We start from the raw sequence: 15,334 nt of genomic DNA on the forward strand, positions 1-15,334 counted from the left end.
TTCTGGCTGCCTCTTTAAATTAAGCCATAGGCTATTAACCTCTTTTTGAAGTTGATATTTCAATTTGGAAGGATAAGCCTTTTGATACAAATCATTTAATTTAGCATATTTCGCGGTGTTTTGACTAGCCATTATTTCGCACACTTGTAGTGGCATTGACACTGTTATATTACTGAGTCCAACGTTGATGCTAGTGTGTATTAACCCCCCCCCCCCTCCTCCTGTCCCACACCTGAACAAGGACAGCGTGCTATGCCCCCCCCCCTCCACCCCTCTCCCGTCTCACAACTGAACTGGGATGACCTAGAGAAGTGCAGGTCGCCTGGTATTTGACAAGGGATGCACATGAGGGGAAACAGGTAATTGGATCCTATTGTATTCGAGGTTAAGCGAGGGCATAGACCCAAGCTGGGTGGTGGGCCAGAGAGATAGGACAGATGAACGTTAGCTTCGCAAGGAAATATTTTTCTTTCACACTACCAAAAATAATGTTAGATTTATTGTGTGGACGTCCACATTGGGCCAACCCCCCCCCCCCCTCCCCCTGTCCACACGCGTCCACAAAAGTCATTTTTTTTCGGACCCCCCCCCCCCCCCAGTGTGGACGTCATAAATGGATGACCCCTAATTAAGAAGTGTGAGACTTAAGGACAACTTTAGAATGAAGTTAACTCGGCCCGGCCCAGTGTATCAAAACAGTACGGACTTGAAAGTTTGTATTTAACCGTACACAAAAATCCAAATGGCCATGAATAAAGAATATCATTAGAATAAAAAAAAACCAATAGGCTGTGTGCTAATCAGTCTACGAATGCCGTTACGTCCATCATAATAAATAAGGATGCCCTACAAACATTATGCAATGAATAGAAACATAATAAAGATGCCCGATAAAATATAAAGCGAACAAGGGCATAATTACTGTAGGGATGCCCTTCAGACATCCAATAATGAATATAAGCATAATAAATATCCGATAATATATAAACGAATATGGGCATAATTGCTGTAATTATATAAATACAAACGTGAATACAAGTAAATTACTTTAAAGATGCCCTGATGATATATAAAATGTATGCCGGCATAATTACTGTTTGGATGCCCTTCAAAAGTATTATGATGAATATAAGCAAATTACATTAAAGATGCCACTACAGTGTGTAAATTATAATCATGGGCTTTAATACTCTATGGATGACCACAAAGTATAAAATGATTATGGGCGTGTTCTCTAAAAGATGCCCCTACAGTGTGCAAATTATAATCATGGGCTTTAATACTCTATGGATGACCACAAGTGTATAAAATTATTATGGGCGTGTTCTCTAAAAGATGCCCCTATAGTGTGTAAATTATAATCATGGGCTTTAATACTCTATGGATGACCACAAGTGTATAAAATGATTATGGGCGTGTTCTCTAAAAGATGCCCCTACAGTGTGTAAATTATAATCATGGGCTTTAATACTCTATGGATGACCACAAGTGAATAAAATTGTTATGGGCGTGTTCTCTAAAAGATGCCCCTACAGTGTGTAAATTATAATCATGGGCTTTAATACTCTATGGATGACCACAAGTGTATAAAATGATTATGGGCGTGTTCTCTAAAAGATGCCCCTACAGTGTGTAAATTATAATCATGGGCTTTAATACTCTATGGATGACCACAAAGTATAAAATGATTATGGGCATGTTCTCTAAAAGATGCCCCTATAGTGTGTAAATTATAATCATGGGCTTTAATACTCTATGGATGACCACAAGTGAATAAAATTGTTATGGGCGTGTTCTCTAAAAGATGCCCCTACAGTGTGTAAATTATAATCATGGGCTTTAATACTCTATGGATGACCACAAGTGTATAAAATGATTATGGGCGTGTTCTCTAAAAGATGCTCCTATAGTGTGTAAATTATAATCATGGGCTTTAATACTCTATGGATGACCACAAGTGAATAAAATTGTTATGGGCGTGTTCTCTAAAAGATGCCCCTACCTACACAAGTATCAGATACTCTATTAATTGAAAGACTGCATACATTTATTCGGGGAATATCAATGACTACTACACCACTACCCCTCACCGATGCCCCTTTCTCCCTGAAGGTTGTACGACACGGACAGTACGATGACTATATCAGTGCCATGTGTTGATTGTATATACACATTTCGGTGAATTCGGCAAATTGTGATAATTTGATAATTCTGCCTAGGTAGACAAAACTTAGTAGACATTTAGCTTTCCTAAAAAAAAAAAAAAAAAAAATTTAAATTAAAAAAAAAAAACAATTTTTTTTACCCCTTTGGATGCCCCCTTGATGTGGCTGCCCGGGGCCTGGGCCCCCTCCGCCCCCCCCTCTGCACGCCACTGTGCCGGGTATATGCTGAACACAACACACAAGTCATGGGGGGGGCGGTGGATGCATGGAAAAAATTCTGGTTCCTGGCCGGCTAGTTTATAATTATTTATATATATATATATATATATATATATATATACATGTTAGGGGGATTTAGTTGTTCGAGAAAGGGGGATCATCTGCGATCCCACTTCTGACATCAAAATGTAAGGGGAGGGTTGTTTTTGTTAACCGATTAAAAGAGAGACATGGTAAGATGGTATAGACCATTATTCTCTCAAATCCGTGCACCTTTGCGTGGTGACAAAGGAGTCTAATAGACCTGAGAAAAACTAATTAACATCTAAACAAATACAACATTAATTTTACACTAAAAATAAAACTTGGTAAACACCCAGTTAATGCATTTATTTAACTTCACAAAAAATGTATTTTACCAGCAAAAAACAAAAGGATACAAATAAGGTCTGGCCAGTTTTCATAATAAAGGAAACATCCCTCGAATTCTTAATACATGTTAAAAAAAAATAAATCACTTACATTTTTAGATACAACCACAATTTTATCCTATCATGAATGTTTACGAGTTCCTTACACGACCCAGTTCGTCACACACAAAAGGCAGGGCGATTCCCCAGCCACAAGGACAACATATCCGTCCTCCAAAACAAACATCTGGCCCCAGAGCGAGACATTTGGCCACTGGATCGAGACATCAGGCAACGAGCGTAATATCGGGCCACAAGAACGAGACATCAGGCAACGAGCATAATATCGGGCCACAAGAACGAGACATCAGGCCACGAGCATAATATCGGGCCACAAGAACGAGACATCAGGCCACGAGCATAATATCGGGCCACAAGAACGAGACATCAGGCCACGAGCATAATATCGGGCCACAAGAACGAGACATCAGGCCACGAGCATAATATCGGGCCACAAGAACGAGACATCAGGCCACGAGCATAATATCGGGCCACAAGAACGAGACATCAGGCCACGAGCATAATATCGGGCCACTGGAACAAGGTGTTGGGCCGCTGGTGTAAACACCAGGCCATATCAACAATACCTCAGCTGGGCCACTAAACAAGCCTCTGCGGCCATCTGGTCTATAGCCCTAGCTTGGTGTGTAAGAGACAGAGGTCTGAACACAGTCCTCTTAAATAGGCTGAATCCAAACAAACTTTTTCCCACACTTTCCGACCACCTGTTTGACAAGAACTGACCGTCGCGACATTACGGTCGTAAATTTAAGCAGACGACCATTGGGGAGACAGGACATAAAATTGAACACAAAGCATGCACACACCTAGGGTCCGGTCACAATCCACGACTGTGAACCTCGTAAATTATCCGTGACACCGTCACACCCTGCCAGAACCCAGCGCCGTGAGAACCGGGCGGCGTCTTGAGAGAAGGGGAGGGGGGACCATTACCCCGATCCAGCTACGACCAACCACGAATATAACTACACACACAAAACAAGCAACCTGTGACAACTATTCAATAACCAGCCAACATTAGGATACCTGCCAACATATATATACACATATATATACACATAAATATACATATATATACATAAATATACATATATCGTACATTTACACTTCTGTGCACGCTTTTAAGCAACAGATCTTTTCTGTTGTAAATTAAACATCAAATCTTTTCTGTTGTAAATTAAACATCAAAACTTTAGAATTGGTGAAATTTAGCTGTTAAGGGCTCGCTTTGTTTGTGAATTAATGTTGGTTCATGAAAAACAATTTCATTCGATCATTTAAAAGAGTATTTAGTGGTATTGGAGGTAGGACAAAATCGTTACTTTTCTGCCAATAGTGGTCATGCTATTCATTGGTCTGGAGCCAATATGTCGGGAGTCATTTTGTCAAAAGCCAATATGTCGCGAGCCCAATTGCCGGGAGACTATTTGTCGGTAGCCAATATGTCGTGAGCCGCTTTATTTTAGAAACATATTTATGACAAACATCACATTAATCTGGCTTATCTCCAGTATGAACTTTTCTATGTTTCCTTAAACTAGAACTATATGAAAACTTTTTATGACAAACATCACATTCAAATGGTTTATCTTCTGAATGAACTTGTTTGTGTGTATTTAAACTAGAACTCTGAGAAAACTTTTTATGACAAACATCACATTCAAATGGTTTATCTTCTGAATGAACTTGTTTGTGTGTATTTAAACTAGAACTCTGAGAAAACTTTATATGACAAACATCACATTCAAATGGTTTATATTCTGAATGAACTCTTTTGTGTGAATATAAACCAGAACTCTGAGAAAACTTTTTATGACAAACATCACATTCAAATTGTTTATCTTCTGAATGAAGTTGTTTGTGTGCATATAAATTAGAACTATATGAAAACTTTTTATGACAAACATCACATTCAAATGGTTTATCTCCTGAATGAACTCTTTTGTGTGTATATAAATTAGAACTCTTAGAAAACTTTTTATGACAAACATCACATTCAAATGGTTTATCTTCTGAATGAACTCTTTTGTGTGTATATAAACTAGAACTCTGAGAAAACTTTTTATGACAAACATCACATTCATGAGGCTTTTCTCCTGAATGAACTTTTTTGTGTGTCGCTAAATCAAAATTCCTTAAAAACCTTTTGTGACAAACATCACATTCATGAGGCTTATCTCCAGAATGAACTCTTTTGTGTCTATATAAACTAGAACTCTTAGAAAACTTTTTATGACAAACATCACATTCATGAGGCTTATCTCCTGAATGAACTTTTTTATGTTCCGCTAAACCAGAATGCCATGAAAACCTTTTGTGACAAACATCACATTCATACTGTCTAACTAGTAAATGTATTTTTTCGTGGCTGCTTAGAGCAGAACTATTAGAAAACTTTTGATGACAATAATCACATTCATATGGCCTATCTCCTGAATGAACTTTTTTATGTTCATTTAACCTAGAACTATCTGAAAACTTTTTATGGCAAGCATCACATTCAAGTGACTTCTCCCCTACTTGAGCTTGTTTATTCAAGTTAGATCTTTGAAAAAACTGTTCATGACAATTATGAGGATCAACAGACAGATATGTTTCATCTTCAGAGAGTTTTAGCTTTTCTTCAAGTCCATTTTGTTGTTTGTCCTCAGAATCTAAAAACTTTGTCCATAAATCTGGTTTTAAATCTTTGTTGGTTGATAAAGTTTCTAATTCTGGGATTATATCTTCGCTAGTTGATAAAGTTTCTAATTCTCGTTTTAGATCTTCACTAGTTGATATATTTTCTAATTCTGGATTTATACCTTCAGTAGTTGATAAAATTTCTAATTCTGTGTTGGTTGATAAAGTTTCTAATTCTGGTTTTATATCTTCACTTGTTGATAAAATTGCTAATACTGGTTTTATATCTTCAGATCTTGTACATACTGCTGATACAGCAGGTAGCATATCTTTAAAAATTAAAAATCCTGTTGTTTTATCTTGAGAAGTTTGAAATGTCATATGGTGTTTTACATCATCAAAAGAGGAAAATGTTGTACATTCTGACTTTGTGTCTGTAGAAGATGAAAAATCTGGCGTAACAACGGTTTTATCATCCTGTGAAGCTATAAATGTCAAGTTTGGTTTGATATCACGGAAAGTTAAAAATGATAATTCCGTTTTTATGTCAGAAGAAGATGAAAATACTGTAGATAGAAGTGGCTTCAAATCTTCAGAATTTGAAAATTCTTTAAACTCATCAGACTGTAAATCTAAATCAGCAGTTGCCTCTCCCATGCTGCTTCTTATAAATGAACTGAGGATTAGATATTTAAATGTTAAAGTGGTGATTATACAGATCTAGTGACTATAGTCAAAATAAAGTTTTTTCAATAAAACTTCTCAGAAGCATATTAAAATATCTTAGAAATGAATATAGATAGCTTAAAGTTAACACAATCAATAAACAATTTTAAAAATAAAATAATTAATGTATTGTATATGCCTAAGAGTGGCGGATTATGGTAGAAAATAAAATCAAACTTAAATTTTTTTTTGTTTTATACAATATTTGTACAAAATTAACATGCCATGCTTTTTAAATTGACAGAAGGTAAGTACAGCACACATCTAAACGCGCCTTGTTTTTCACAAGATTATAATAAAATGGCATTAATGGGGAGGGGGGGGGGGGGGGGTATATGACGGGCATAGTGACAACACCTAAAGACATGAGAATTATTCCCAAACCGTTGTTTAATCATACACGGCATAACATTAGAATCATAGCTTAGAAGGTTATTTGATCGTAAGATCATTTTAAAACAAGAATATACAAAGCTACTTTCACTAAAGTGTCGCTTGCGAGATAAATAAAGAAATTGGGTCAAAAGTACACCTTACTATTCTTAATTAACAGACTAAGGTAATCTATGGTTTTATGTGCATAAAATCTGCAGAGGCTAGTAATGTTAAAAAGCCAGTTGTGATCTCCCCAAAGCTTTCTCGAATATTCTTATATAACACTACGGGGGATTGGCAACTCGGGATATACTATATATAGACATGATTTTCAAATCCATGTTTAAGTACTTAAACTTTTTAAAATAGAATAGAATCTTGTAGAAAAAAGAATTGCGCACCAAGGAAACGCGAAACAAAATGTGTATAATAGCGCGGAATATTATTAGTACTTTATATATTCACATGCATTTTTGAGAAATTAGAAATAGCGTCCATTACTACTTCTGGTCAACGGAAAATACTCTAAATTTGAAAGAAGGTGGAAAATTAGATCTTTAACTTGATACAGAACTAGAAATTTTACATCATCAAAAGAGGAAAATGTTGTACATTCTGACTTTGTGTCTGTAGAAGATGAAAAATCTGGCGTAACAACGGTTTTATCATCCTGTGAATTTATAAATGTCATGTTTGGTTTGATATCACGGAAAGTTAAAAATAAATAAAAATGATAATTCTGTTTTTTTGTCAGAAGAAGATGAAAATACTGTAGATAGAAGTGGCTTCACATCTTCAGAATTTGAAAATTCTTTAAACTCATCAGACTGTAAATCTAAATCACCAGTTGCCTCTCCCATGCTGCTTCTTATAAATGAACTGAGGATTAGATATTTAAATGTTAAAGTGGTGATTATATAGATCTAGTAACTATAGTCAAAACAAAGTTTTTTCAATAAAACTTCTCAGAAGCATATTAAAATATCTTAGAAATGAATTTAATGAAGTTAACACAATCAATAAACAATTTTAAAAATAAAATAATTAATGTATTGTATATGCCTGAGGGTGGCGGATCATGGTAGAAAATAAAATCAAACTTAAATTTTTTTTTGTTTTATACAATATTTGTACAAAATTAACATGCCATGCTTTTTAAATTGACAGAAGGTAAGTATACCATGTTACAAAAACTGCAATCATAACAATTCATATTTTCACTTTAAAAAATGAAAAAAAAAAACCATCAATGAGGAAAGCGCAACGCTTTATGTTTTTAAAATATGGGGCCACATGACAAATAATAAATCTGGCCAAATAATTGGCTTTGGGCGCAGCACACATCTAAACGCGCCTTGTTTTTCACAAGATTATAATAAAATGGCATTAATGGGGAGGGGGGGGGGTATATGACTGACATAGTGACCACACCTAAGGACATGAGAATTATTCCCAAACCGTTGTTTAATCATACACGGCATAACATTAGAATCATGGTTTTGAAGTTTATTTGATTGTAAGTTCATTTTAAAACAAGAATATACAAAGCTACTTTCACTAAAGTGTCACTTGCGAGATAAATAAAGAAATTAGGTCAAAAGTACACCTTACTATTCTTAATTAACAGACTAAGGTAATCTATGATTTTATGTACATAAAATCTGCAGAGGCTAGTAATGTTAAAAAGCCAGTAGTGATCTCCCCTAAGCTTTCTCGAATATTCTTATATAACACTACGGGGGATTGGCAACTCAGGATATACTATATATAGACATGATTTTTAAATCCATGTTTAAGTACTTAAACTTTTAAAATTAGAATAGAATCTTGTAGAAAAAAAGAATTGCACACCAAAGAAATGCGAAACAAAATGTGTATAATAGTGCGGAATATTATTAGTACTTTATATATTCACAAGCATTTTTGAGAAATTAGAAATAGCGTCCATTACTACTTCTGGTCAACGGAAAATACTCTAAATTTGAAAGAAGGTGGAAAATTAGATCTTTTACTTACATATGAAATTTCATTTGGCTATCTAAAACAGAACTCAAGTTATAGGCTTTTGAAAAATTTAAAGTAGAATTAGTTCCACTTCCGGTTAATCAGAAATCGCTGAAAAGTTGATACAGAACTAGAAATTTGATATAATGCTTATATATGAAATTTTATCAACCTAGCTGTAACTGTACTCAAGTTATCGTGTTCACAGACACACATACACTGAAAGTATTGAAAAGCCCAGTTTTTCAGACTCGATTATGCATAAAACGTCAAAAATTTGATAAATGTGGGTTTATAATTTTTGCCCGATTAAAATAAGTCTTCCATACTCCAGATGAAGGATTGAGGTGAAAAACGGTGAAAACCGTCAAAATTTCATGTGATTTTTGTGCACTATCAGAATACTTTCTCTATACCCTGTATACGAGAAAGTAAAAAAAGGGTGACGTATCAAATTTTTGTAATTAGTTGGCATTTTTAGAAGGATTCACATTTTGAAAGATACAAAAATGTTACAAACTTTTGATGTGCCTGTTTTAAAACATCAGTAGTAAAACGTTTCAGTAATAAATAAAGATTAACGATGTTTTCACTTGATGCAACCTAGCTCATTTACTAAAGCAGCCATCTTGTTTAAGTTTTTTGGTAACATTTAAGCTAGAGATTCAAGGGAAACTACCCTAATTTACAGCTGGCCGTTGTTTCTATAGCAAATCTTGCTCGCAAACTAGGCTGTTTAAAGTTAATTTCTGGCTTATATTGATATATTTGGACATTGATTTTTGGTTTATTATTCAATTATCTATTACTATTATATTTGACACAATTTGTGACAAAAATATTAGTATTACTCGTTACCTTGGAGGTGTGGATCGTTGCTAAAATCAATATGATGTCCACACCAGATGCATGACTTTCAAAGATTTTTCATCTTAGCTCCAGTGACCTTCTTACAATTAGTTTTTAAAACGTTTACCAAGAGCAAAAATGTGGGTTTTTCATGTTATACAAACAAGCTATAGGTGACAGGGCAAAATATGCCAGAAAAACATTTTAAAATTTGCTTTGGAGAAGGAAGGTATATTTAAAAGTTGGTACCATTAAAAATGATAGAACTTTTAAAATATTAGCCCGGGAAGTAGAAAAATTAATTGAAGATTGAAGAACTATTAGGTTTATCAGTCTATTAAAAAATATATCCAATATATATATATATATATATATATATATATATATATATATATATATATATATATATATATATATATATATATATATATATATATATATATATATATCCAATAGTTTAAAATGTTAGTACAATCTCTAGACCTACCCCATGCATGTAAACCACAATACAAAAAACTCTGTTTATAGTGGCAGTGGTCACTTTTTCTACTGTTGGTAATATAGAAATGTGTAGAAATATCTAAGAATTATTTTTTAGTAGGCCTGAACTATAACAAGTGGTAGGCCTACAACACAAATGTACACTGTCGTATGCCTGCTTTTACAATATACCCAGGTATATGGCTAATTTCCACATCAAAATCTAAAACCTTATGTTGCACCATTTCACCACCAATGTCCCCCACCTTGATATGCGCGCTGACGTAAAAAAAAATATTGTGGAAATTCGTAAGTACACATCGCAGGATTACAGAAACGTTATTTTTACTATGAAATCACTTCAGAAGTGGGGTTGGTGTGGTCGAGTCGGTAAAGCTCATGGTTGCTAAACCGAAAAGTCTCGAGTTCGAACCCTCGGGCAGATGAGGCTCGTTAGCTGGGGACAGCCACTCTTCTAGGAGAGACAACTCCAAAATCAAACAACTGCTGCCTTGTAGTTTGTTCTTGGGTGGACAAAGGCTATGGAAGCAAATCCAAAAAGAAAAGCAGGAAGAAATCAGAGTCAATGGCTTCAATGGCACACAACAAGTTGACACATATATTTCATTATGAAGTAGAAGGTTTCAGAAGGAACTATACTAATACTAATGTCAGAGATGTAGCGCCCCACCTCCCCCCCAAAGCAAATAGCTGATTTTTTTTACAAGAGGTGGGAGGAGAAAACAGGATGAGAGCAGTGACAGCAGCAATTTTCACAAACACTGCATTTCAAGTTTTTTTTTAAATTTCAAGGACCTTTTACAACAGTTAAAAAACAACTATATATAGACCCAGAAAGATCGTGTAAAAAAATTATAGCAGGCGTACATATTTTGTTTGAAGACCCAAAACCAGACATGTTTTTTGAAAATTTTGCTTTAACAGTTTTGTGACTTTCTTGAAATTTGGTTTTTAAAAAATGATTATCACGTGAAAAATGGCAGATTTTAAGCGTATTTTATTCTACCTGAAGATGAAAGAGCTATTTTTGCCAGAAAAAAAATTTAATTAGCTTCCGACAATGAAGGTCAAACATAAACATGGGTAAAGTTTTAAGTTGCTTAAAAACTTAAAATATCAATCTGTAAGATTCCAAACTTGCACTGTTAGGTAGGGTATTATTAGATTGATCTGTTTCTGAGTTAAAATTGTAAATATTCTGTACTCATTTTGAGAAAAAAAAATCACCCACATGTCACGTAAACAATATTTTTTTTGTGAGTGATGTCATTGCTATTGATACGTCATGAAAACAATATTTTTTTTTGTAACGTCATTGCTATTGATACGGAAGCTGTATAGCAGTATCCTCTGTCACTGCTTACATAAGTTTTCATTTTACTTGACACTTTTTTTTTACCTATTTTGCTAGCGTAATTAGGCTAATTAAGTCTCATTATGGATCTTTCACCTGGCTTTTGGATTATACTATGACTCTAAAAGCCCCAAAGCCACAACAATCTATTATTTTGTTTTTTAATCTGTTTTGATCCCTGAAATTATTGCGCATTAGCCTTTGTGTGCTTATTTACAAATATTTATGCCTAATTATTTGTTGTTTTCAAATGTGTTATAGCTTAAATAATTTTTGTTAATTCTTATTGATTTCATAGATTTTAATTAGTCTAATTAGTCTAATATTCTCACTGTTCTTTGTTGATATACTTTTATAAGGCTAAATAATGTTTATATTATTAAGATTTAAGAGGTCTGAAAAATTAAATGATTTTAGTGTTGGGTCTAGGCTTACATTACTAATTAGTACCTAGTAATTAGATTTACTAATTAGGACTTGGGCTAACAAAGTACTTGGACTAGATTTAGAACAAGCTCTTACTGTGCTGTGAGTTTTCTCTCACTGGTTGACAAAAGAACGCAGGTGGGCTGCAATGTTTGTAATTTGCCTATATCTTTCGGTCACAGGCGATCATTTTAATGTGATAGGCCTCTTAATTTTATAGGCCTGATGAATTGTATTTGATAGGTTCACTTTTCTGGTTGACAAAACTACTTGAGTGAGCATCTGTCTGTCACTACGCAAGACAGATGCCTGTCATGCGCACTGCCAGTGATGCTGTTTAGAATGCATTTCTCATTAACTTTATCAATTTTAATGTGATTACTGTTTAAAAAAAAAATAGATACAAATCTTAACAATATTTTAAACTCAGCATGGACAAAGCTTTGTGAATAACACATAGGTTTCAAGTCCAGAAAGGGAGGAGGGTTAGTATTTCGGTAAAATCTTAGTTTAACGTCGTAAATTCGGCCAAAACTAGTAATGTGGGAGAGAGTGAATTAATGTATATGTCTTTATTTTCGTATATTTTAATAAAATATTATAGATAATTGAATAATTGATCACCATTGATGGTTAAGTCAATTTAAATAACCTGAAATTAATTTGTATCAACCCTGTTCGAGATAGTACATTTGCTATTAAAAACAGCAGCCATCTTAAGAAAATGTCATTTAGAGTAGTTTCCCTTTCATTTCTATTCGTATGAAAATGTATTTAAATATGATTGTCTTGTTGTATAGTCGGTCCTACAAAGCATTCTTTTTTTTTTAATTCTGCCCTTTAAAACTGAATTTCCTAACAAACAACTCATCACTTCTAGAAGTATTGTGAGATGCAACTTGTATCCATGTACAAAATCACGTTTTTTTTGTACTAATGTTTATTTGATCTTACTATTACTATATAGTTTGAATGTTTTCTTATTGTTTGAATGTTCACTATTTTTATTTCAGGTTTTTCTTTTCATCAATTAGTGATTCTATCGTAACTTATGACATTTTTTTTTACTTCTCTTTACCTTAATCAAACCCCAACCTCCATCATATTTTTGTTGTCAATGTCACAAGTCATAATGTAAAAAATTATGCTTCACTCTGCCTTATCTAAGATCTCTAACCATAATTTTGACAACAATAAATGTTTGTCATCATTTATATATACAGAGAGACAAAATGTATTATCCAAAGCTTTGTGAATAACACACAGGTTTCAAGTCCAGTAAGGGAGGAGGGTTAGATTCATTTTACAATGACATGGCTATCATTTATAAATTACCCTAATTAAACATTGCTAAAACACACTAATTAAGCCTAATCAAAACTGAAATAAACATGCATATGAATAACTTTTAAAAATTTAGATCTAGATCTATATTATATATTCTTAAACATTTAAAACGTGATTATTTTTGGATCATTCATTAGCCTATATTAAAAAAATAGTAAATATGTTACATGACATAACCAAATTACGAGCATCCTTTCAATTAGCCTCCGTGTTAGCCTCTACTGATTTTAAATAGATCTACCTAAAACTAAAACGATAGATTAGCCAGGCTTAATTATAATTTCTGGTAATCTATCGTTTTAGGTACGTAAAATCGCCCAGCGACTTGTAATGTGAAAAACAGGTGACTCCTTAAATTTTAATAATTATTTCACATTTTGAGGAGGATTTATGTTTTTTAAAATACAAAAATGTTTCCTTGTTTCATTTATGTATCTGTTTTTAAACAATTGAATTAAAACTTTTCATTAATAAATGAAGACTAGCGATGTTTCCAACAGATGCAACCATGCTCATTTACTATAGCACTACTATAGCAGCCATCTTGTTTAAGTTTTATTTTTATAAGATTCAGGGGGAAGTCACTCTATTTTACACGTCTGCTGTTTATATAGTAAATCTTGTTCGCAGACACTGCTGTTTAAAGTTAATTTCTGGCCTATTTGATATATTTAGCCATTGATTTAGGTTTATTATCCATTTATCTATAATATTTGACACAAACATATCACAATATACCTCTATTTAATAGTTTTTCTCACTAAATCTAGAGTTTACGCAATTATCAATTTAAACATGACCACTGAATAATAGACATCCATATTTAATCCATTAGGCACTAACTTTGGAGTTTTTAGTTCGTTTTAAACTAAATTACTTAATTTAATATTTATTGTCAATCACTGCCATGTCCAACACATCTCTCCATGACAACTCTTCTAACCCTTGAAGGTAAAGAAAACCACACATCAGGTTAGACTTTTTAAGTGGCCATGCACCCAGAGTTCCTCACTAGTAATCATCAAATAGCAGTCACGTGGTTTTTAAAAAATAAAAATAAATTGGTTGTGATACGGACGCCGGTCTTATAAAAAAACAGCTCACAATATTTGATTTCTTTTTTCATAGACTGATAAAACTAATAGTGCTTTACGTTCTCGCTCATTTCTGTACCTATACTGTTGATATTTTAAAAATTCTATTAATTTTAATGAAACCAACTTTTGAATTTAGCCTCCGTTCTCCAAACCAAATTTTAAAATGCTTTTCTGGCATATCTAACCCTGCCACCTATGGTTTGTTGTTATGACACGGAAATCCCGCCATTTTGCGCGTGGTAAACATTTTTAAATGTAATTAGTTGAAGGTCTCTGGAATTTGGCCGAAAAATCGCCGGAAATCAAACGTCCGGTCCGGGCGCCATATTGTTGTTAGCAACCGACCACGCCTCCAAGTTAGCGAGAAATACTACTATTTAAGCATTGACAATGAGGTAACATTTTCGTACATTAATAGCCGCGGGCGATTTTACGTACCCAAAACGATAGATTACCGTATTTCTATTTACTAGCCTATAAGTATAGGCCCATAATAAGAAATGGGTATTTACTATTTTCTATTACTAAAATTGAAGATGGGTTCAAAATCACTGTTTATTGTTTATCCCTCTCTGCTAACTTACTTTACTATTTTGTCTTATACTGACTTATACTAAGATTCTTATCTAAGATGTAAGATCTAATTCTAAGTGTAAGTCCTAATGAAAACGAAACCGAGCCGCCATCTTTGTAAATTGCTTCGAGGCGCTGGGCCGTGAGATAAAAAAAAATAAAAATATAATTTTAATAATCAAACAAACCCGTAGATCTCTAGACCTAGACCTACTTATTCAGTATTCAATCTTTCTTGTTACAAGACTAGAATCTAGATGATAAAGATAAATAGATCTAGTATTAAATAGATCTAGATCTAAATAAAGTTTTTAAATATACTCTTCAGCCAATTAAGAATAAAAAAATAAGTATTCACCTTTTATTAATTCGCATTGTAACTCTTGTAGGCCCTATATATATATATATATATATATATATATATATATATATATATATATATATATATATATATATATATATATATATATATATATATACTATAATGCCCCATCTTATCCATTCTCTATCGCACATAGTGCTCACGGGATACCACGGGTCGCCAAATTGCACCCTGCCGGGGCGTCACCCGTGCAAAATTTTGTT

General features: G+C 33.6%; 1 protein-coding gene across 6 annotated transcripts; it reads right to left on the reverse strand.

Annotated features, from left to right (window-relative positions):
- Positions 1 to 2,638: 2,638 nt before the first annotated feature.
- On the reverse strand, positions 2,639 to 15,072 carry LOC131956416 (zinc finger protein 883). Of its 6 annotated transcripts, none has more exons than XM_059320839.1 (3): positions 14,964 to 15,072; positions 7,161 to 7,477; positions 2,639 to 6,173 (listed from the first exon to the last, which is right to left on the reverse strand). In XM_059320839.1, the coding sequence occupies exon 3, from the start codon at positions 6,152 to 6,154 to the stop codon at positions 4,367 to 4,369; it is 1,788 nt and encodes a 595-aa protein (XP_059176822.1). In that variant the 5' UTR covers positions 6,155 to 6,173; positions 7,161 to 7,477; positions 14,964 to 15,072; the 3' UTR covers positions 2,639 to 4,366. The 6 variants fall into 6 exon arrangements, with proteins under 6 accessions (XP_059176822.1, XP_059176820.1, XP_059176825.1 ...); XM_059320837.1 differs by having other exon boundaries at positions 14,938 to 15,072; XM_059320842.1 differs by lacking the exon at positions 14,964 to 15,072 and adding an exon at positions 14,761 to 14,931.
- Between the last annotated feature and the right edge of the window lie 262 nt (positions 15,073 to 15,334).

The sequence above is a fragment of the Physella acuta genome, unplaced genomic scaffold, assembly GCF_028476545.2.
Source record: "Physella acuta isolate Inbredline_101_S28 unplaced genomic scaffold, ASM2847654v3 ptg001148l, whole genome shotgun sequence".
Classification (NCBI taxonomy): domain Eukaryota; kingdom Metazoa; phylum Mollusca; class Gastropoda; family Physidae; genus Physella; species Physella acuta.

Coding starts and splice junctions, on each gene's coding strand:
- LOC131956416 (XM_059320839.1), bottom strand. CDS start 6,154: ATGGGAGAGGCAACTGCTGATTTAGATTTACAGTCTGATGAGTTTAAA.